This window comes from Phalangium opilio, unplaced genomic scaffold (assembly GCF_054372755.1).
Source record: "Phalangium opilio isolate 3A_F unplaced genomic scaffold, DU_Popi_V2 ptg000082l_1, whole genome shotgun sequence".
Taxonomy (NCBI): domain Eukaryota; kingdom Metazoa; phylum Arthropoda; class Arachnida; order Opiliones; family Phalangiidae; genus Phalangium; species Phalangium opilio.
In genome coordinates this window covers 163,786-185,048 of record NW_028324189.1, presented here as the reverse complement: position 1 = coordinate 185,048, position 21,263 = coordinate 163,786, and the positions used below count along the sequence as shown (strand labels likewise).

Sequence of the window (21,263 nt, the reverse complement as noted above, 5' to 3'; positions counted from 1 at the left end):
CATAATATATTTCCATCTATAAAAATACTAAAGCCAATAAATTCCAGATGAATTGTCTGTCTACCGTAGTAAAATTGAAAATCGACTTGCCATTATTATTATTTTCTCCGTGAAAGCCTTTGAACAACCGCCAGCTTTTACGCGCATTCCGGACCTTTCAAAGAATCATGACTAAAGATACGCGCGATTAAAAAATGACCGCGATACACCCCCATGTTGACCCAATATCATTTTCTCTTTTTCTCGGTAAGAGTTTTTTGGGTCTCAGTTGATGTTCTAACAATTGACGTCATATATGAAAAACAGTCATAGATCTAGCTCCAAGATAACGCCAGGTTTCATCGACCTTCAGCGAGAGTTTAATACATTTTTCCATGAATATTGAGCTCTTTTGTTATTACGTAAAAATCAACGGAACAAATAAATTTTGCCCCCCAAGAAGAATGTATATTCCTTAAAGTTTTGAGTACATTCATTCCTCGAATGTATAATGGAGCTTTAGCTTTCTTACAGTTACCAAAAAAATGGAGCAATAAAAATACCCTCAGAAGTGAAGCTATAGGCCAACCACATAGCGGTTTTGGAAGATGAGAAAATCAATGATGCATCCGTATGGGGATGAACCAAGTCCTAAAGAGAATTCTAGAGGAGCGAGAAATGGAGAACCGCGGTAGAGGTATAAAAATATTTCTTCGCACTATGGGTAAAAGCCTAAGGGATAGAGTACACTGTACTCTAGTACGTCGCTTCATCAATTTTTCACAATATAGCGCGGGAAAATCTCCGAACTGTGGAACATTAGTAACGACCCAAGTGTTTCTTTTTACCCTTAACCTTTATCTTCGTCCGTAACTTTTTCGAATAAAAGTGTTAAGATATTTCTTTAGTTTGTATGTCCCTTCGCGATTCATTATAACCTTGGGAGTTGTTCTAACCCTCTATGAAAATATTGGAATTTTTCAAAGCATTGGCAATTTGTTTCTGTAAACGTATCTGGACTAGAAAACTCCAACAAACATCGGTCCAACTTTACTTTAAACAAATACGCCTAATTGTTTTATATGGGTTAGGTCACGTTCGTGACAACTGACCACTCCCAGTATTCGAGAAGGGTATCAAATAACAATACGCAAAGGCATAAAAAGAAGAACGAATTTCTCATTAAATAAACTGGAATAAACTCTTCGCTTCGAATGCTATAGACTCCCATAGTGTTTTATATAGTGTCCACAGAAACATAGCCTGGTAATTTAATTACGCCTCTTTTATGTCCTGCCTTATTGACCAAGAAAAAGTAATTCTATTATTAGGGACACCGATAGAAAAAAGAAAGAGAAAAAAGAATCTAACGAAAAACAACCATAGCCTAACCTTTTCTGTAAAGGGATCTGGGTGGTCCCCGTTGGGCCTTATCTGGGCTTTTTTCTCTGCTAGGCGTTTTTTGTAACCGGTACGAAACGCTTTTAGTCGGCGACTGGGCCTTGGTGGGTGACTGATTGCGCGATTTCACCGGAGATGAAGTTTCTTCCGTCGCCGCTTTCTCTGCCTCTTCTTTTTCAGTCGCAACGTCCTTTTCAGTCTCTTGGGCAGTTTCGGTTTTAGTCTCTGACGCCTCCTCCGTTGTTTCGGTTGCCTCGGGGGCTTTACTTTCTACTTCCTCTTCCGCCTTTTCTTCGTCCTCAGCTTTGGTTTCATCTTGGGCCACCTCTTCCCCAACTTCTTCTTTGCCAACGTCTTCTTGGTCAGTCGCTGCTTGGACCTCTTCGGATTTAACTTCACCTTCTTGTTCCTCTTGGGGCGCTGGTTCATCCGTGCCATCTTCCGCCTTAATCTCCTCCTCTTCGGACGTCTTCGTTTCAGCGTCCTCAGCGGGAGCTTCTTGATCTCCATCAGCTGTCTCGGATTGTTTAACTTCTTGTCCATCTTCCGCGGGTGCTTTAGCTTCTTCCGTTACCGTAACTTCTTCGTTCTCGGTGGCTATAGGTTCTTCGCTAATTTCTTCCGCTTTAGCTTCGGAAGATGAGGCCGCTTCTATTTCGTCTTTTAAACTTTCACCCTTGGCTAATTCCGTTTCGGAAGGTGTCGTTTCCTCTTCGATTTCCTCTTTTCTATCGGAAGAGGTTGGTTGGTCATCGGATTTTTCTGGGACTTCTTCTTTTTGATCTTTTTTATCAACTTCTTCTTCTTTGACACTTTCAGCGTCATTAGTTACATTCTCATCTTTAACGATATCGGATTCTGGCTTGCCATCCTCTTCGCCCGCCCCTTTTTCTCCCTCCTCCCCGGTGTCTTTCTCATCCGTATCTTGTTTGATTTTCGGCTCATTCGTTCGCGAGGACGATTCTTCCGCCTCTTGTTCCGAAGTTTCTTTGGAATCTTTGATGGTTTCTTCCGAAGGAACGGTAGGGGATTTTGAAACACTGTCGCTCGCTTCATTCGCGTCTTTCTCGTCAATTTTGTCACTTTCTTTTTCGTTCTCTTTGGCAGAAGGTTCGGGGCTCGGTGAAGGTGTAGCGGCTTTCGGGGAAGTACCTTCATCATCCTTAGGCTTTGTCTCAACGTCTAAGGATTTGGAAATATCCGTTTCTTGGAAGCTCTCAGATTCGGGTTGCGGTTTGTCATCTTTCTTTGACGCATCCGCGTCTGTCTTGTCATTGGCACTAATTTCTTCTTGTTCCTTTTCTTGGGTTTCCGCGGCGGAACTGGCGTCATCGGGTTTCGCGTCATCTTTTTCTTCGGTGGTCGTATCGTCTTTTGTTTCGTCAATTTTTTCGGGTTTGTCTTCGGGTGAGGTTTGTTTATTAACGGATATGTCTGCTTCTATTTTATCATTACCGGCAGTCTTAGCCACGGAAGATTCCTCCGTTTTTGAGCTTGTTTCGTCATCATTCTTCGGTTTCTCTTCATCTTTCTTTTCAGTCTTATCTTCATACTGCAATGTCGTTGATTCTTTATCGTCACTTGGTTTGGCCGTTTCCTTTTCAGTAGATTCAACTTCTTCTTTACCAATTTTATCAACGGCTTCAGACACAGCTGAAGAATTATCTTCATCTTCAGTTACCTTCTCTTCATCTTTGGAAGATTTACTCTCTTCCTTCACTTCTTCATCTTTCACGCCTTTTTCTTCAGCTAAAGCGGCGCTGGGTTCTTCAATCGAAGACGTTTCCTCGGATATCCGGATCTCTTCATCTTTCGCCGCTTTTTCTTCCGCTTTAGCGTCCAATTCTTCCGCCTTAGCTGTCTTCTCTTCGGCTTTAGCGCTCACTTCCTCGGCTTTGGCTCGTTTCTCTTCGGCCTCTGCACTTTTTTGTTCAGCTCGGGCAGTTTTTATCTCGGCCTTAGCTAATTTTTCTTCAGCGAGCAAAGTATTTTCTTCCGCCTTCGCCGTTCGTTCTTCCGCTTTGGCTCTTTTTTCTTCCGCTTTTGCAGTCTTCTCTTCCGCTTTAACGGTAGCTTCGTGAGCTATGGTGGGAGAGTGGTCCACCTTATCACTTTTTTCTTCGGCCGAGTAGCTCGTTCCAGCTATATCACTTTTCTCTTCCGCTTTGGAGGTGGCCTCCTCGGCTTTATCACTTACTTCCGCTTTGACGGTCGTTTCCTGCGCTTTAGCACTCTTCTCATCCACTGTAGTGGTTTTCTCCTCGGCTTTCGCGCTATTTTCTTCAACTTGTGAAATTTTCTTTTCCTCTTGGTCCCTTTTGTCACTGACGTCGGCTTCCTTTTCGGATATCGTTTCTTCTTTCGTCCCTTTTTCTTCCGCTACGTTACTATCCTCTTCGGCCTTCTTGCCGTCGGAATCAGCTTCCGTTGTAGTGGCTTGCGTTATCGTTTCGGACTGGGCTTCTTTCTCGTTCGATTCCGGGCTCGAACCTTTTTCAGTTTTAATATCGCTAGGCTGAGATTCGGTCTGCGGTGTTATCGCGTCTTTGGTCTGCGTCGACTCGTCTTTGTTATCACTCGATACTGTTAAAGTAGACGAGGATAAGTCTTCCACTTTGGACCCCGAGGACTCCTTGGTCGCGGATCTTGTCGGGGATACTTTGGGTTCGGGAGTTTTTGGTGGTGTTGGTATCGGGGAGGGTGTAGGTGCTTTGGGAATTAGTTTATCTTCGTTCGAGGTACTTTCCTCAACGCCGAGTTTCGTCGTGGGTGATTTGGCTTCTACCGACTTCCGTGCCGGTTTCACGGGTTCGGCTTTCTTTTCCTGGGCAGCTTCCTTGTTTTCGGTCGTTGACGTAGGCGATTTACCTTTGGCCCCGTCGTTAGGATCCCCGCGTTGGGGTTTAGGAGGAGGAACATTTGATTTGGTTGTATCGGGAGGTGTCGGCGAGGGAGATTTTGATTTTTCCCTCTCGGCGTCGTCTAACCTACGGGTACTATCGCTTTGAGCTTGCTGAGTCGCTTCCACCTTAGTCTTATCAGCCTTCTTCTCTTCATCTGATTCCTTTTCGGTTTCGCTACTGGCTTTGGCTTCTTTGGGAGACAAGGCGTCAACAGCGGCGGCGGCTGGAGCGACGGTCTTTGTATCGGGATGACTTTCCCGAATGGGTTCTTTGGCAGGCGACTTGGCCTCTTCCCGAGCTGGCGAAATTGGCTTGTCGGCGGAAGTAGTTCCCAAGTTGGAGCTGACGGATATGGTTTTATGAGGAGCGGAATGTTGAGTGGCCGGCGGTGGTTCCGATTGGTACGGTTCCGATTTCTGCTGGATGACTGGCTTCTTCTCTTTGGAGGGTTCGGGGCTCGGGGTTGGCGGTTTGGGTTCCGGAGTGGTCTTCTTCAAATCTGGCGGCGGGGGTTCCCGTTCCTTTTCGGGATTTTCCGGCGCCCCGTCTCTGGGCGAAGTCTCCTTTGGCGCGGTTGTTTCCTTTTTAGGCTGCTCGACGGACTCGAGGGACGTCGGTGACGGGCTCTTCCCGTTAGTCACCGCTTCGGAGATCTCAACCGCTTTACTCACCACAGCCTTGGTGACGTGAGCGGCAGTAGCTACGACGTTTTCTTCGTCGCGACTATCCGCTTCGGGCGTCACGGCCTTGCCGTTAAGTACGGGATGTCCTTCTTCTCCATTGGTCACGCTACTAGTAATACTCGTCACTTTTTTATCACAGCTAGTTGAAGACGTCGATTCTTTTTTAAGAGCCTCGTCGACATTAGCGGCGGCGCTACTTAAACCGTTCGCTTTCGCGGAACCAGCCGAATTTTGATTCGAAATCACTGCCGGCCCTTTGCTAGCCGACGAGGCTACTTTACCATCTTTCGAAGTTATACCCGTTTCAGGATGGTGTCCATTCTCTTTTCTCGTTTCCATGATTGTCTGAAAAGTTTAAAAACTATTTTGTTATAGCATTATCAGCCCCTGACGTTTCAACCCGTAGCGAGCGTACGAATTCTCAGTGGTTTAATTTTTTCTCTTCGTATAATTCAATTAAGACTCAACAACGTTTAGGTCTTAACTCGATTACACAACGAGAAAAAAAGAAATTAAGTCTCTCTCTCTCTCTCTTGAACATTACTGGCGGGTGTTTATCATTTCAAGTCGGCGGAGAAGAAAAAAATGTTTTAAAGAAAGAAAAAAAAAATGGAGTCGACTGTCCTAGAAAGTCAATATTCTCTAGCGAAAGTTAAAAAGGGCAGGGACAATTTTTCGACTCTGCTTTAAAAACATTTCCCTAAATCCCCGAACGTTACTGGTTTGCCCTACTAAAAACTTGAACGAGTTTTTCATATAGAAGAAAAATTGGTAGTCTTTTTTATCAAGGGAATTTTTCAAAAAATATTGTTCCTCGCGACATAACAGGGGCTTCCAAAAAATAAATGAAGGAAGTGCCTTCGCAGGAAGATGGAGTGTGGAGAGAAGGGGAAAAAATAGATAGGATGCCATAAAAAGCGAGAGGAACTCTATTCTCCCTTTTAATCATTTTACTCTTCTTTTTTTCGGAAACATTCTCTTCCGAAATTAATAGCTTCCTCGCTCGCTTGCTCAATTGAAATGAAAATTTAATTTAAAAAAGAAAATTATTTCGTTTTCAACAAAAGATCTGATACTATTTTTACATTAGAAAATTAATTGAAATTTCATATTTGATTCATCAGGAATGTCTTAATGAGACAGCGTCGCAAATCGGTTTTATATTCTGGATACAAAAGCGTTACGCGAGTTTACGACTCTAAATAAAACTTAATTTAGAAACCCTTTCTACAAAATGGGACCGCGGAGTAAACAACGTGGACAGACAAATTGCCTCCCATGAACATTTAAGAGCCAATTACCTTTGACCGTCAGATTGGACCGTTTAGGCTTTAGTAAGTAAAAAACCGAAAAAAAAAATTGACGCCTAACCTGACTCGGAAGACGTCTAGCCATTGCTTATATACCATAAAAAAATCGGTTACAAGCTTAGATGGATCTAAATTTTACACTGAAAGGGCTGAGGTAAATCGAAAAATATGGGCCATTCCAAGGACGTATCGATCAATGTAGCGGAAAAATCCTCGCTTCAACACTTTGGCGGTTTATTATTATTACGTACCTTTACCCAACTTTTTTTCCGTTCAAATATTATTTTTAAACCTTAACAAGTAGAGCAAGACTTATTAGGATTCCCTCAGTTTTTCTTTTACGGTCTCACATATGCTCTCTTTGTTTACGATTTCATGACATGGATCATTTTCTTTTAGCAAAGCCACTATAATTTCACCTTACCACGTCTTAGCAACGGTGTATTCAGCCATCGGGAATTTGTTGACGGTGAGTGCGACAGATGTTTCACGCGGCGAAATAGATTACAGAGAATGGGGAACAAAAAGAAGCAGATAGCGACCGCCGTCATGTGCCCATTTTTTCACCCTAATAGATTCCCCCGTCTGCAAAAAAACACCCCAGTACGGTAAAAATGTCATCAACTTCGTAGTAGGGGGCTTAAACCCACGAGATACTAACCGATATCCATAGCGCTTTTAGATAGGATAACAGCTAGGGCTGTTCTAAATGACTTTACCATAGCAATGCCTAGACAAGTGGATATCTGATACCAATAACACAATGCAATTTACACGATTGGTTGCCGAGGGAAATTGGAATTACGCCGTGAGATGTTAAAGCTCTTGCCACGCTACGAGAGACAGTGGGGTTTCAATTATTGTTAGACACGGAGTGACAGACAGGTCGTATCGAATTTGGTATTACGCAGTTGGCAATGCAGTTTTAGACATGATGCTAATGGCGTTGAGTTATGCCATGTTCTAAAAACTCTGGATTGCTTATTAAATTTGAACAAAAACCCATCCGCTCCTATCCATAAATATCTTAAAGTTTTGAAATCAAAATTTCAATTTCCGTCTGTGGAATATAAATTGATCAAAAAAAAATCATCTTTGCCCTGATGCAATGTAAGCTTTTCCCATCGCATGAATCACGAAGAAGATTTTGCAATGATAAAATTTAAAAGTAAAGAAAACAAGACGGTGCACATCGAGGCCTATTTTTCCATGTCATTCTGGAAAAAAAACGGAGATGCATAAAACGAACCCCCAAAAAAACTAAAAATAAAAACCGTAAAGGAAATGTATCAGGCCATCCGAGATTATGGAAACGGAAGAGATGATATCTGAAAGAGGGGTCGAATAGTTTTATTCGAGAAGATATTTTCGCTAGCTATTCTTTTTTCCAGCAACGGAGAGTACAATAATTTGGTTTATTGTCCCTCCCCACGGGAAAAACGAATTCCAGATGTACATCTAATACGAAGAATCGAAAAATATCGAAAGTATGGGTTCATCTTACGATTCCAATACCGAAATCTATTAATACGCTATGTAATATTACTTTTCGACATTGCGCAGAGCACAAAAGAAAATGAACAAAAGAAGAACAGATATTCATTATTGGTATACTTAATGAGAGTATTGTGTGGTGTAGATACTGTATTGAAAATTGTAATTATAATATCATAAGATGTGTTCCATAAGTTTGTCACCGGTTACTAAGAGCTTGTCACGAAGTGACGTAGTTCTGTAAGTCTGTAGCACCACGATGTATAGGTAGTGTCATACTTATCACGTAACATATCTTATAAACTTATGATAATATACAAGCATATCGCGTAGTAACTCCCAAGAAAATCTAACAATATCGTTATTTATTAATGAACGAAAAATCTAAGACGTTCAAAATAAAGCTCTTTCGGTTACAGGGTCAAGAAAAACTAATTACCAACATGGTTACATCAAAACTATATATTGTTTTCGCCATGCACTTTTCCAAGAAAAAGATAAACCTTTAGTCATTATATCAGCTAGAGCCTCATTAAATCAGAGCTTAGAAGATCATAGAATTCTAAGAAAATCCCTCTATCTAAAAGGTTTTCTTGGGTATAGGGATTTATGACAGACATTTCCATGGACGTGGTACCGGTGAAGGTGTAAAATAACGGAAATGACTTCAAGCGCGCAACACCCATCTCCGTATCTCGTGGGCACGTACACATTTGACCATTAAAATGAACAGAAAATATGGTTCTCCATGAAGAATGTATACCATACCGCAAATAAACCATGAAAGACAACTTCAAATGTCCCCCTGTCACAAAAAAAGGATATAAAGACAGCTTCGAGTGTCTCGTATCTTCTATGGTATCGTCCCTAGACCCTTTCTAGAAAGTAAGCTAAATCGATCGACGATGTCTAGCTAGCTCTTGAGAGGAAAACAGGGGGTTCAACCGTACTCGGGGACAACACCGTATGCCACTAGGTACAAACACGCGTCCCGGGTTTAAAATGGAATTGGGGTAGGGTCAAGTACGACTGTCTAGGCGCAGAAACCCAGCCGTTTCGATAATGGTTCTTCAGCATCCCATCTCCCCTCGTACACCGGTAACGTCTTTAAGCGTTCACTCTTTTGGAAGGGGCTCTTTAACGTTCTTGGCCGGGTTTGGCCAGGGCAGCTCTCGAATCGAGCGGGGCTAAGCGCCGCCGAGCGCCTTGCCTATTTAATCGTCCAGAAGGGCTGGCCCATGATAGAGAGAAAATCCGGTTTTTTCTGGTTGGCTCCCGAGTGGAGAAGGATCTTGGTAACTCCGAAGCGGATTAACATAAAGTTTTAAGAGTTCTTTTCCAACTATACGTAGCTCTTCATTGTTGTTTGACCATACTTATGGTACAATATATAACTTTGATAATAATAAACTTCTGGAATATACTTAGTATATATTCAAATGGTATTATCAGTTGAATAGGAAAAATATACTATAGGAGATGCTCTCTAAAAGACGGAGAAAACTGGCATGCCTAGCTGCCAAGTGCAGAAACAACTTTTCTATATAGGCAATTGTTATCTCTTTTTTTTCCCGAAAAATAAATTAAGCTGGATGGTTTTGTGCTTGACAAGAAGGGCGTAATGAAAATGAGAATTTGTATAAAGACGAGTAAATATTGTACTCTCGCGAATGCGAGTATAATGGATTTAGGGATGCAAAAATAGATACCAAAATTAGTTCCGACGAATTCGGCTACGAACTTAATTTTACCTGAATAGACGGAAGTTTATAAATAACGCTTCTAAAACCATTTAGGAATGGGATCATTTTATATTAAACCACTTAGAAAATATACTCTTAATTAAACTAAATATTTCAAAAACCAGCGTCATAAATTCTACTATTAAATATTGAAAGGCAAGACACTACTAAAACTCCTTGCTTCGTAATATTTAAAATTATTTCTAATATTAAGCAATTATCATTGATGAAATTAAATTTTTAAGCGTTGTTTCCGGTTTAAAAATTAAGACATAATTTTAAACCACGCCTCCTGTTTACGGTGGTTTGGAAAACCAGCTATATGTTTAATTAAGCGAAACCCGTATAATAGCTGTAAAATCCCAGAGCTCGGACAAACGCCAAAACGAATCAAAACCCAAAACAAGGACGATGTACAATTTAGAAATGTTTCAGCGCAGTCCACAGTCAGAGAGTTCAATCGCAAAAACCTAATTAAACCCGAGGCAAAAGGGATAATTTCAGGAAAGAGGAGTCTTAATTACAGCTTTTAAAAAAGGGGGACACCCATTAAACCTAGAAACACGTACGCTTCGCAGTCAAAGCAAAAGGAATTTCACCCAAGTTCCTTTCGCTTCAATAGGCTTAACTGGGGTCCTGGGTAATATCGGAATGGACCACCCCAAAGACAAGTAATAGGTAGGCAAGGACGAGACTTCTGTCGGCCAAAATTTACTACAAATAGACACGAGAAAGTGGGGGTAACAATCTCGTAATAACATTCCGCGTTTTGTCATGATAAATCTTTTAATTGTCTTAAAATTGATTCGGCGCATTTCAGTTGACAGTGAAGTTCGTACTAAATACAAGCATTTTATCTCTGCTAAAACACTCTCAAGTTACTATGACCAAGGGTTAATAAAAGCTGGAGATTCGAGTAGGAAACAAAAGATGCGCTTTACGTGCGTAATTTTAGTATAGCGTATAAACTCGTATAAAGGTGGGCAACATCCATTTAATAGCCCAGGGATTTGTATATCCAGCCCCCCCCCCCGGGTTTATGTTCCCTGAAGTACTGATAAATATGCAAATTAGATAGTCCCAGGTTTATGGGAAAGTTTGCCCTACACCCCCTGCTTTTCAGTTTGGTGGACTTTGTCATTTCATGGAGGAAAATAGAAAAGGGAAGAATAGACTGCCAGGCTTTTGATGTAAACCCTCTCGCAGCTTGAGGATGGGGTGGGTTGGAAATGTATTTTTCGCAGCTTGGTAAAGAGTGGTCACGTGACAAACGAACCTTCAGGCGCCTTCGAGTGTTTACCACTTTTGGGTGGAAGGACTGTAGGATTGGTAGAGAAACAGCATACGCTTTTCCCTCCTTCCATTTTTCCTCCATGGTCAAATGTGGCTAGAAAATTTGAACTAAACCCTGACCAAAAATACACAAATTTTGAAGCCAACTGAATGCTTTAATTTGCAGCTATACGTAAGGATTACTAGGGTTAAAACCAAATTTGAAGTTGTTTACCCTAATAGCCTAAAGATATCATTAAAATATCCCACGATTTTCCTTCTCCCGGTTTGAGACAACAAAGGTTAGACAAGTCTCATTATTTATCATAGTTTAATAATATAATAAAGGATTTAATATTAAACACGACCCCTCTTAAGCTAGGGGTCCTTGAACGCGACTTAATTAATATTTCAGTCCTTATAGTAAACAACCTGTAACTTCACTGATAATTCGGAGGTTAATACATTTTTTCCCCTTAATAAAACTGACAAGGGCATTGTCAGTATACTTTTATAATCTAAACATAATAAAAAAAATTGGGTGCCAAAAATCGGGCTAGTATGAATTGATTAAGTGTGTCACCTTTGACGTCTTAATAAATGCACGCGCGAGGCACTGGATTATTTGGGCGCCAAACATCCGCCAAAAAGCGTCCGGCAGCTGCTGTCAGCGGCCGACGACAGTCCTAATAAATAAAGTGAGCTAAAGAAGAGGGAATAATGAGACAGACTATTTCGATTCTAGCACGGAAAAAACCATCTCTACGCCTTTAACAAGCTTGTTAATTGATCAAGGTACAGTCACAGTTTCTATAAACCTGTATTGAAATAGAAAACCTTCCATACTCTTATCTGACTATTGGTACATTAAACGAAACTACATTGTTACGTTTTAGCAGAAGTAAGATGAGACTAGAAGTAAAGAGCTCTAGCATTGGTAGTAGATCCTGGCACTAGTGAACAAATTTGAGGATTTTATTCGCCGCTTCCAAAAACATTTCCTACCCTCTTCCCCTCAACCTAAAGCGGCGGAACACGGACGGTCGTGCTTGAATCTAGTTGGGCCGTCTACCGCCGCGAGCCTCTCACGTTTTGGAGGGAAAATTCAGAAACCGCTACCAGAGGGCCAACCGTTGATGCCTTATCAAAAATATTCACTATCACCAAGTGAAGAATTTGGTTAGCTCAGTACTTCTAGTCCCTTATCTTACTTCTGGTTTTAGTCATGAGAGTTGGCCTTTAAATGAAACCAGACCGCGTTTTCCATATCATCAATGAAATGGTCCATAATTCCAGGCGAGGGCATTTTTTCGCCCCATCTTGATGGCATCTTGAAAGGAAATATTACCGGGGTTACCATGGTGACGAAAGATCGTTAGAAGCTGCTCAATTCAAACGATAAATAAAACGAATAAGAAAGAAATTCCAAATCATTCGTTATCCTAACTAAACTATTCGGGGAATTTCCGTAAATGGGATTTGAAGTCAAGAAACTAAATAACAAATCGAAATTCGAGGAATTACCAAGGGATATCAGCTTTTCTTATTCAAAAGACAAAGGACGAATAAGTTTTAAAACTAATGAGACGAGGGTGGTAGGGTGTATTATTTTAATTTGGTTTAATTGGCTAGCCAATTAAGAACTCTAAATTGAGTATCTCATTTGTATCTATACATACACTTTTTAACGAAGAAACCTTCGAAAATAGTCAAAATTTACCTAAGACAAACTTTCCTTTACGTGCCTACAATTTGAATTATGTTGAACACGATGGTACATAGCAACTGCGAACAACCAATCAGAAATTTGAGAAGTAAATTCCGTTAACACACATTTTGGCTAGGAGTGTTTTTGAAAAATGCCTAACTCTCTCTCAACCTAGCGTATTTAGTCCAGCATTAAATTACCTGTAGCAAAAACCTTAATCTCTAATCGCCCATCTTTTCCCCTATTAAGGGTGTGGCTAATGGATGAGATACGGAGTCTCACGAGTATACTAGATTTAACCTCGTCTCCCTTAAGCCCAAGCTGAAGATGATCACTCGAAGTGAAATTATGCTCTATATAAGAAAAAAAAATTCCATCATACCATGTGCATATAATATGCGACATACAAGCGGGTAATCACGATACACGCTTATGACCTATGACCTTTCGCCGTTGTTCTACAATGAAGATTAAAACTTCTTGACATAGACCTCTGGCGTACGATAGGGGTTCCTAACCCTAACATAATCACCCAGGTTTACTCCGCGAAGAGACGACTCTGTAAATTTCCAATCCCTGAAGTTGCCTTAGCTTCTCGGACAGCTTGGACTCGGCTTCACTAACTCCTAACTTCAATTGATTACCGCGAGGCAAAAGGAAAAATAGGCCGGATAGGAAACTGGGGCGAAAGAGAGGGGGGGGGGTTATGTGATGACCGGATACCAAAACCGCTAATTTGTAAATTTTTTCATCGTTTCTAGTCGATAACGATATTAAAAATCGAAGTCTGACTAACGACATAACTTCGTGGCAAGCAACTGCCCGCGCGAATGGGCGTTTTTTTCCAATGATATATCGAGGTTTTTGGGGGAGGATTTAAGATTAGTTTAATATTTTTTAGGTGGGGTGTTTTTTTTTGGCTGTGCAAGCCTGGGATTCAGAAATATACTTTTTTTAATAAAATATTTGTCATATTTCAAAATGTCATTTGGGCAGGGTCGTCTGGGCCAGGCAGGCAAGTGCAAGGGGGTTTGTAGGAAATGAAGGAGGAAGTGTCATTAACACATACCTAAAACGTGACGTGGTTATAAAATTATGGATGTAGGAAGTTCAGCCATAGTTCAGGTCCAATGCAAGTGAAATATGGGTTAAATTTATTTTTCTATATTTATTTTGGGGTGTGGTCTAATTTTAGTTATAGGTGAATTTTTGGAGTTTTCGGGGGCTTGTTTTGTCTGGAGATCGTTGCAGTAATATTATACTATAAACTGCGAGTACAGTTACAGATAGTAGTTATTACGTTATCTAGAAATTACAGATGAAAAACAAAATTAACAATAAGGTGATAGAACTGATCAATTACAATGACTACCTATCCACAGAAATCCAACGCCCATTAGCAAAAATGCAGAGTTTCCAATTACTTCCTACATTCAATCAACTTATTTTTGTCTGGGTTACGTCTAGAACTTTCAAAACCGTCGGACCAATTAAAAACTGCTTTCCCAGTATCTACGCGGTAGCTAAAAATCCTTCAGAAAATGAAAGACCTTTCAAAAGAGAAAAGAATTTTAACCTAAGTCTTTTGAAAAATCTAGTCCCTTAGCTTTAGGGATGGATATATTTCAAAAAGGAAGCTGCCCACTAGATAGCCACCATCGTCCGAGGATTTAAAAATGTCGTACCAAAAGATAAAACGAATGAAAGGGATGTTAAGAACTAGGAAGAGGGGGGGGGGGTGACCAAAATTGCCGATGATTGCCGTTTTCCGCAATTTTTTCTCTCTATATCTAAAGGTTTCTAGTTCTACAAGCATGGTTGGAATCAGGAAAGGTCCGTTGTAGCAATTTTTGGCCAATTCGATTAGCTGTCACGCCACAGGGAGGACCTTCGAGAGACTGGACATTCCGAGGAAACGTTTCCGAGTCACTGGAAATTTATAAGCGGAACTTATATAAATGTCCTTCCTCTCATGGTCTATAGAAATCCAGAGTTATCGAATATTAAGACTTGGCCAATGACTTTCAACCCACTCGGTGCAGGAAACTTTGACAACGTAACGTTTGGACCCGAGTCATGAAGAAATAAAAATTTTGGGCCAAATTCTTATCGAATTTCGCGGACTGCGGTTACTAGGCATTCAATCTCTGACCAGGTTGGCCTGTGTTAGGATACTGGAGAGGCGAAGGAAGGTAGAGTTGGTAACTGACGTTATTAAATCAAGATTTAAAGGGTTGATTATAAGGAAACGCCTATTAAAGGCGGACCTATCTCTCAGGAATGTGGGAGTTCTATGGCTACAAACTCGACGTGTATTGATTATTGGGTGACGTCTTACTATTTGACTTATTAAAGAAGACAAGTTGTCTCTGTTAAATTAAACCGAACTCAAGATTGGTTCTATAGAACAGAACCTTTTAGAATGTCTAGTTCCTGGGTCAGTACTCAAGCCAAGGAATTATTTTGTTAAAAAGAAAGTTTGTGGATAAAATCTAATGATAATGTTGAGGTGAACAACGAAAGGGAACTTTTTCATTTCATGGTAACTGACTAAAGTTCTTTTAAAGTTAAACTGTTCAAGGTAAGGAAATCGTCTAAGACGAAAACCACTTCCATCTACAACTTGGCTTCCTTAAACTTTCTTTAAAACACTTTGGGAAGAAACAATCAAAATGGGTCTCAACCAAGGACGTACTATAGAACTTAAGCAATTTCGTATAAGAACTAGAAGTGTAGATGGCTTGAAAATAATTTAACGTACGCGTAAGAGAAGTTTATCCTTCAAAAGGTAAATGGAAAAATAAACCTCGAAACAAGGACAGGTAATTGAAGCCCCCAAACTGTTCTTTAACAGGATGCACATCCTCTATTTTCTATACCTTCTCCGACAAAGGTTATTACATAGGGACTGTTTTCGGTAAAAACGCACGCAGTAGGAATGGGAGGAATTGTTGAATAACGTCAGGATGATACCTTAATTTTTCTAGGTCGTTGCTTAACCTACAGATCTATACAAGTGGTCATTACCTCAAGGAGAAGGCTGCAGACTACAGAATGGTCTAGGCGCCGGCTAGTCTAACCTCACCCGCCTCCACCCTAAGATGCAACGACCATTTTTTTTCAAGGGATATTGATTGAAGTTTAACAGGATGGTTGAAGAAAACTCGTACAGGCTCGATTTCCCCCAAATTAAACTCGAAGCCCCTAGAGCAAAGGAAGAGCTCATTTCCTGAGACTTTAACTAGATAATACCCTTGATGTGGGAGAAGGATTTGATCAGTGTCTCGCCGGTCTGAAGACGTATAAGACTATTAGACGCTACCCCTCAAATAGGATCAATTTCAAGATAAATATTTTAATAATGTAACCTCTTTTTTTTTTTGATAAAAAAGGATAAAGTTTCTAAATATGATTTGAAGGAAGATATATTCAATGCAATTAGGAATGATTATTTTTGCAAAAAATATGTCGAATCGATGAAATCTAATTAACTTATATTTTATATAAGACTTATTATTATTTACAATGCATAAAGGGGTGATAGTTAGGCCCTATGACACAGCTAACCAACAGCACCCTATGCTATTACCGTTAACTACAGCAAATTTTGATTAAAAAGAAAAGCCTGGTAAGACAGCGGAGGAAAACTATTTAAATATGTGGAAAACAAACATGCAAACTCTGTTTCCAGGTTTTGCCCCGGTGCGCTACGTCACCAAACTTCTTGTATTAGATTTCTTATACACTCTTTTCAGCTAGCATTCCAAATTATGGAAGCAGCTAGCAGCCATTACGGTCTACTAGCCTCGAAGGTGAACCTCCGAAGGAACCCGCATTTCAATGAATGGCGTTTGTTCTTTAAAGTAGCCAACGGACGGAGTAAAGATCAAATAAAGTAACCTTTTCAATTTATAAACTTTTCAAACAAAGCGGCTGCAAAAAGAAGGAGAAAGCGAAACACTTCAAATGCAAATACGTTATTGTGGAATAAAAGCCTATTATCTTCGTTACCGTAAAAAAAGGAAGAGAAAGAGTTGAAAAATGGACCGGAAGTTAAAGTGGAAATGAAAAGAATAGCACTCGAACAGGCGAAGAAAACTTCGTGCTTTGGTTTTAAACTTAAGGTAAAAAAAAGCTGTGAAAAATTCCTCTTTGAATTGGTTTTCACGAGGTTTTCCATGCGAGGAGAAGAATATCAAAAAGGTTTAGCCTCAACCCATTTTAAAGGATGCTAGAATAAATCGAGTTTACAGTCCGAGGCATATAGGAAGGGCCAGCCAGTTCCGGTCATATAGCCGCTATGAATTAAAGAAATTTAACCGAGAATGTTTTCGTGGAATTTAGCACCAGTAACTCTTGGATGCAATATCGATTCTGCATTAAAAACTGAAAATATCGCGTTTATAAGCTAGGCGAGTGAAAAGGATAGTAATTTCGCGAGAATATTTATATCCAGTTCAAGAAGAGAAGCTCTTAAAAGTATAAATTTTCAAGGTAGAATTAAAGTAATTCATGATATAGCTAAGACGCCCTCATTGAACAAATATTGAACTTTGTGTTAGAGAATACAAAGAAATTCCCTAAAGAACGGCATTTCAATTTATAAAAGCCGAAAACGCCGTTATAGATAACAATAGTATCCGGAATTGTCTGTAAAGTGTATGTATACGAAAATCTACAGGACCTCTATAGAGTTGTGTGGCTATCGGCTATTTTAAATCAGATCGATAAACTTATATTGGATTAGTTATAAGTGCCATTGGAATATCGAACATTGTTATTGTGTGTGGAGCGTACAGGACATACCTTTGTATTTATTTGAAAATCAAACGGAATTCGATAAATAAATATTGTAAGGCGGATTTTACATTAAGAGGCTGGAGAAGACGACTAATTTATACTGTCTGTAATCAACGGTCTATCGTCTCGAGTTCATGATAATCTTAATTGAAGATCTGAAGATGCTTAATAAATGTATTCTCAAAATCTATAGGTCTATTTACAATTTACATTGAATTTATGGCGCCCGCTTGAATATCAATACCAACTCGTTCTCGAAGCCAGACAAGGAGAGGTCACTTGAATAATGACGTCATAAAGTCTATTCCTGGTCTATTGGCTGCTAAAATCATTCATTAATGATTTGTGTTGCAGAAGTACGCTTTAAACCACGCAGTGTCAAATGTACAGAAAATAAAAAATCTGGTAAAATTTTAACTAAATAAATAAATAAATAAACACTAATATCTAAATTACTTATCATTATTTCACACTAAAATCTAAATTATATAATTTTAATCCCTCAAAATTCATTTGCCCCTGGAAGTAGGCTGACCGAAAAGTCCAAATGTATTACGGCGAAGCCAAGTTCTTTACTGAAGGGGCGCTAGGCAAAACGGGTCCTAACTCCTAAGCCTAAATTACTTACTATATTTCAAATTAATATCTAAATCACTTATTATAATTTCACACTAACATCTAAATTACGTACTATAGTTTCACAGTAAAATCTAAATTATCTAGTTTTAAAACCCATAAAATTCATTTGCCCCTGGAAGTAGGCTGACCGAAAAGTCCAAGTGTATTACGGCGCAGCCAAGTTCTTTACTAAAGGGGCGAAACGTAAACCGCATCCTAAGCCTAAAACCCAAAACACTAATAAACTAAAGTATTCGCAAACTTCTTGACGAAATTACGGCAAAGTACTCGACTAATATAGTAATTTTCTCTAAGTTCACGCTGGAAGCTCAATTAGCGCGCGAAATTTCGTTGCTTGGTCGTATCGTCTAATGTTGCATTACTGAAAGCCAAGGGTTAACAAAAAAAGAGAAACCTAGAAGCAATCGAGAAAATTAATGCCGGAACGCAATTAGCCATAAAACGATCTCCCCACCAACAAAAAACCAGGACTAAATTTCCCAGAATGCATTTGAAAAAAAACCACTTAAAAGAGTGTAATATGGGATGGGAATATAAAGTTTATAGCAGTAAACATTTTAGGTGTTTTTCGATAAGGACGGTTCCCTAATGTCTACCTTTAACGGTAAGTGCAGGTATAATAGCTTGGAAAACGATTAAATTTACTGTATTCGTTTTAAGAGTATATGTATGAATATTTTAAACCTTTAATAAACTAGGCCTAAACATAGAAAGAGCCTTAGAGATATATTTTTGCTATGTCACGCTATATTCAAAAAAGTCAAAAAGTTTCCTTCATTTCTAAATATAGACACTACTTCTGTTTTTAACACGGTAAATACTCCAGGTTGATTCAATTATTTCCGTGTGCCTGCCTGTTTATACTAAGTTAGTATTTTTTTATTTTTAGTTACGACTTTGTTGCGTGCTTTGAGTAATTGTGACGTCATCGATCTGAATCGTCTGGAAATGAAATTCCTAGAATGTTAAATAGACTCAACTCAATATTTTCTTCCGAATAATTCAGACACGTAAATAATATGTTTTGTTGCTAAAAAAAAAAACAAACAAACAAGCATGGACACAAAAATTAAATTTGTTTACAGGTTGTGATTTCTACTTTGTAAATATTGAAATAAATAATGATTTTTGTAAGAGAGACTATTTAGAACACAGCAATCTTCCTCTCAAAAGGGTTGAACTAATTTTAAAAATCACCATTCTAACCCATTATCTCCAAAACACGATCCTTCCGCGGGAGTGCCAAAAATTGTCACTTAATCTTTAAAACAAATGATTATTTTTACTGGACACGAGCAACTTTCACATCCCTCACTGACCCTCATCTTCCATCTGGATGAAAATCCGTCTCCATCAGTTACAAAGAATTGATCTACCCAGCAGCGGCACCCTACTCGATGTAGATGGTAAGTATAGAAGCTAAAAAGCCATTTTTCTTTAAAAGCGAAAATTCCCAGGCAGGGCCGCGCGATATAAGGAATTTGAATTCCATGACAAGGAAATAAGGCAGTGATATATGGCGGTGGAAAACGTGACGGGTCCGCGCTTCCTGAGAAGTCAAAAGGGATGGAGGATTAAGGAAAGGGGAAGGGAGATAAAGGGGGGATGAAATAGGCGAGGATAAGATTATCAAAGGGCAGCGTCGTCGACCGGTCGGAGCAATTAGACTATAGAAGACTGTATACCATTCGTTTTCCCCCACCGGCCAGCTTTTCCGTGAAAACACTTGTAGGTGTCTAACACCGCCGGCACCGCGAGTCGCTAACTGCGTAGTAACGACGTCAGGATAACGAGGCATATGGTGGATTTCGAGACATTCCTAAGACAGAAAATAAAGATCATCCGGCGATAAGGGATTAATTCCGTCAGTACGTCGCTGCGCCTCAATACATATCCGATCAAACAAAAAGGTAAATGAAACACTTTTTCTCTTTATCTAAAAATTTCGTACACCAGCGAGTAACGTTCGTATAAAACCACTGAGAAATTTCTCTCCAACGAGGATAAAAATGATACGCTCCTCAGGGATGGGGAAAATGGGATTTCTCTCTTACCTTGTCCTTTCCCGCTCGAGAGGAGCTTTGATTTTGATTACCAATTCCGATCTACTTTTAGACGCCGCGATGGGTCCGATGCCTTCTTTAAGTCGCGATTACTCGAGGGTCAACGCGATGTATCGATATTTTAAAAGATTTTTGATAAATATCGAGATTCTCTTTAAATCGGGGATATATATTTATTTTTCTTGGAAAATACCTCGAACTCTGCGAGACGTTTTAACGCGGCGGATGAGAAGGGAAAAAAGTTTTTAGTTTCGGGAAGCCGGGAAGATTTTCAGCTGTTTCACATCCTGCAGCCGCTTCTCGCCTGGAATGCGGCAAAATCAGCCGGGAAACGAGAGCTCCGCCAATAGGAGAATTTCTCCTACCTCTTCCCCTCTTTTTCCACGGGTTATCGACGGGCTACCCGGAGTACAGAGAAATATCTAACCGGGCCTGGCGCGACCAACGCCATCTAATAGGCCTACTACGCGAAATTATTATATTCCATATTTAATGGAGGTTCCGCGTGACAGACTCGAAAGCTTTGTCAGCGCATGCAGTGTTAATGGAGCTAGGGGCGTCGAGGGTTACGGTACTGTTAATTCGGGGCTAATCAAACACTACAAAATATAGTGTTAATTTGACAGTGAATTATTACGGGGTTGTCAAACGTTTCAAGCGCGTGTAGTGTTCATTTAAAAGGAAATTTGGAATAACTAAAATAGTGTGGAATTGAGGGGTGGGGGAAACATTGGAAGAACTAAAGTAGTGTGGAATTAAGGGGTGGAAACATTGGAAGAACTAAAATAGTGTGGAAATGAGGGGTGGAAACATTGGAAGAACCAAAGTATAGTCTTTATTTAGAAAGGCCAAACATTGGAAGAACTAAAATAGGGTCAAACATTGGAAGAACCAAAACAGTGTGAATTGAGGGGTGGAAACATTGGAAGAACCAAAGTATAGTCTTCATTTAGAAGGGCCAAACATTGGAAGAACTAAAATAGGGTCAACACTGGAAGAACCAAATATAGGGGCAAACATTGGAAGAACCAAAACAGTGTGAATTGTGGGGTGGAAACATTGGAATAACTAAAATAGTGTTAAGTTGGGAGCGTGAAAACATAGCCCAACAAAACCGAAGTAGTGTTTCCCATATTCCGATGCACTTCATGCCAGTTGAAAATTTCTCCAGTCTTAACTCGAATATGGCTTCGTTTAACAATAAAACTCAATATTTTCCAAGATCGTGCCCTAAAGCGCAATTTACCTATATAGTTTCATTTTTAATAT

At 39.8% G+C, this 21,263-nt stretch overlaps 1 protein-coding gene across 3 annotated transcripts in view; it reads right to left on the bottom strand.

The window, feature by feature from the left end:
* Positions 1 to 20,374, bottom strand: part of tau (microtubule-associated protein tau) — a 33,804-nt gene extending 13,430 nt beyond the window's left edge. For 2 of the 3 annotated variants that reach the window (XR_016370921.1, XM_089847218.1), the window contains exons 1-2: positions 19,986 to 20,372; positions 1,372 to 5,311 (exon numbers count right to left, since the gene is read on the bottom strand). Coding sequence is in view for 2 of the 3 variants with exons in the window: in XM_089847218.1 (XP_089703344.1) it covers positions 1,372 to 5,305 (3,934 nt within the window). In the remaining variant the exon portion in view is untranslated. Of the gene's footprint in view, positions 1 to 1,371; positions 5,312 to 19,985 lie in introns of all 3 variants that reach the window. The other variant, XM_089847219.1, reaches the window with a different exon arrangement.
* Between the last annotated feature and the right edge of the window lie 889 nt (positions 20,375 to 21,263).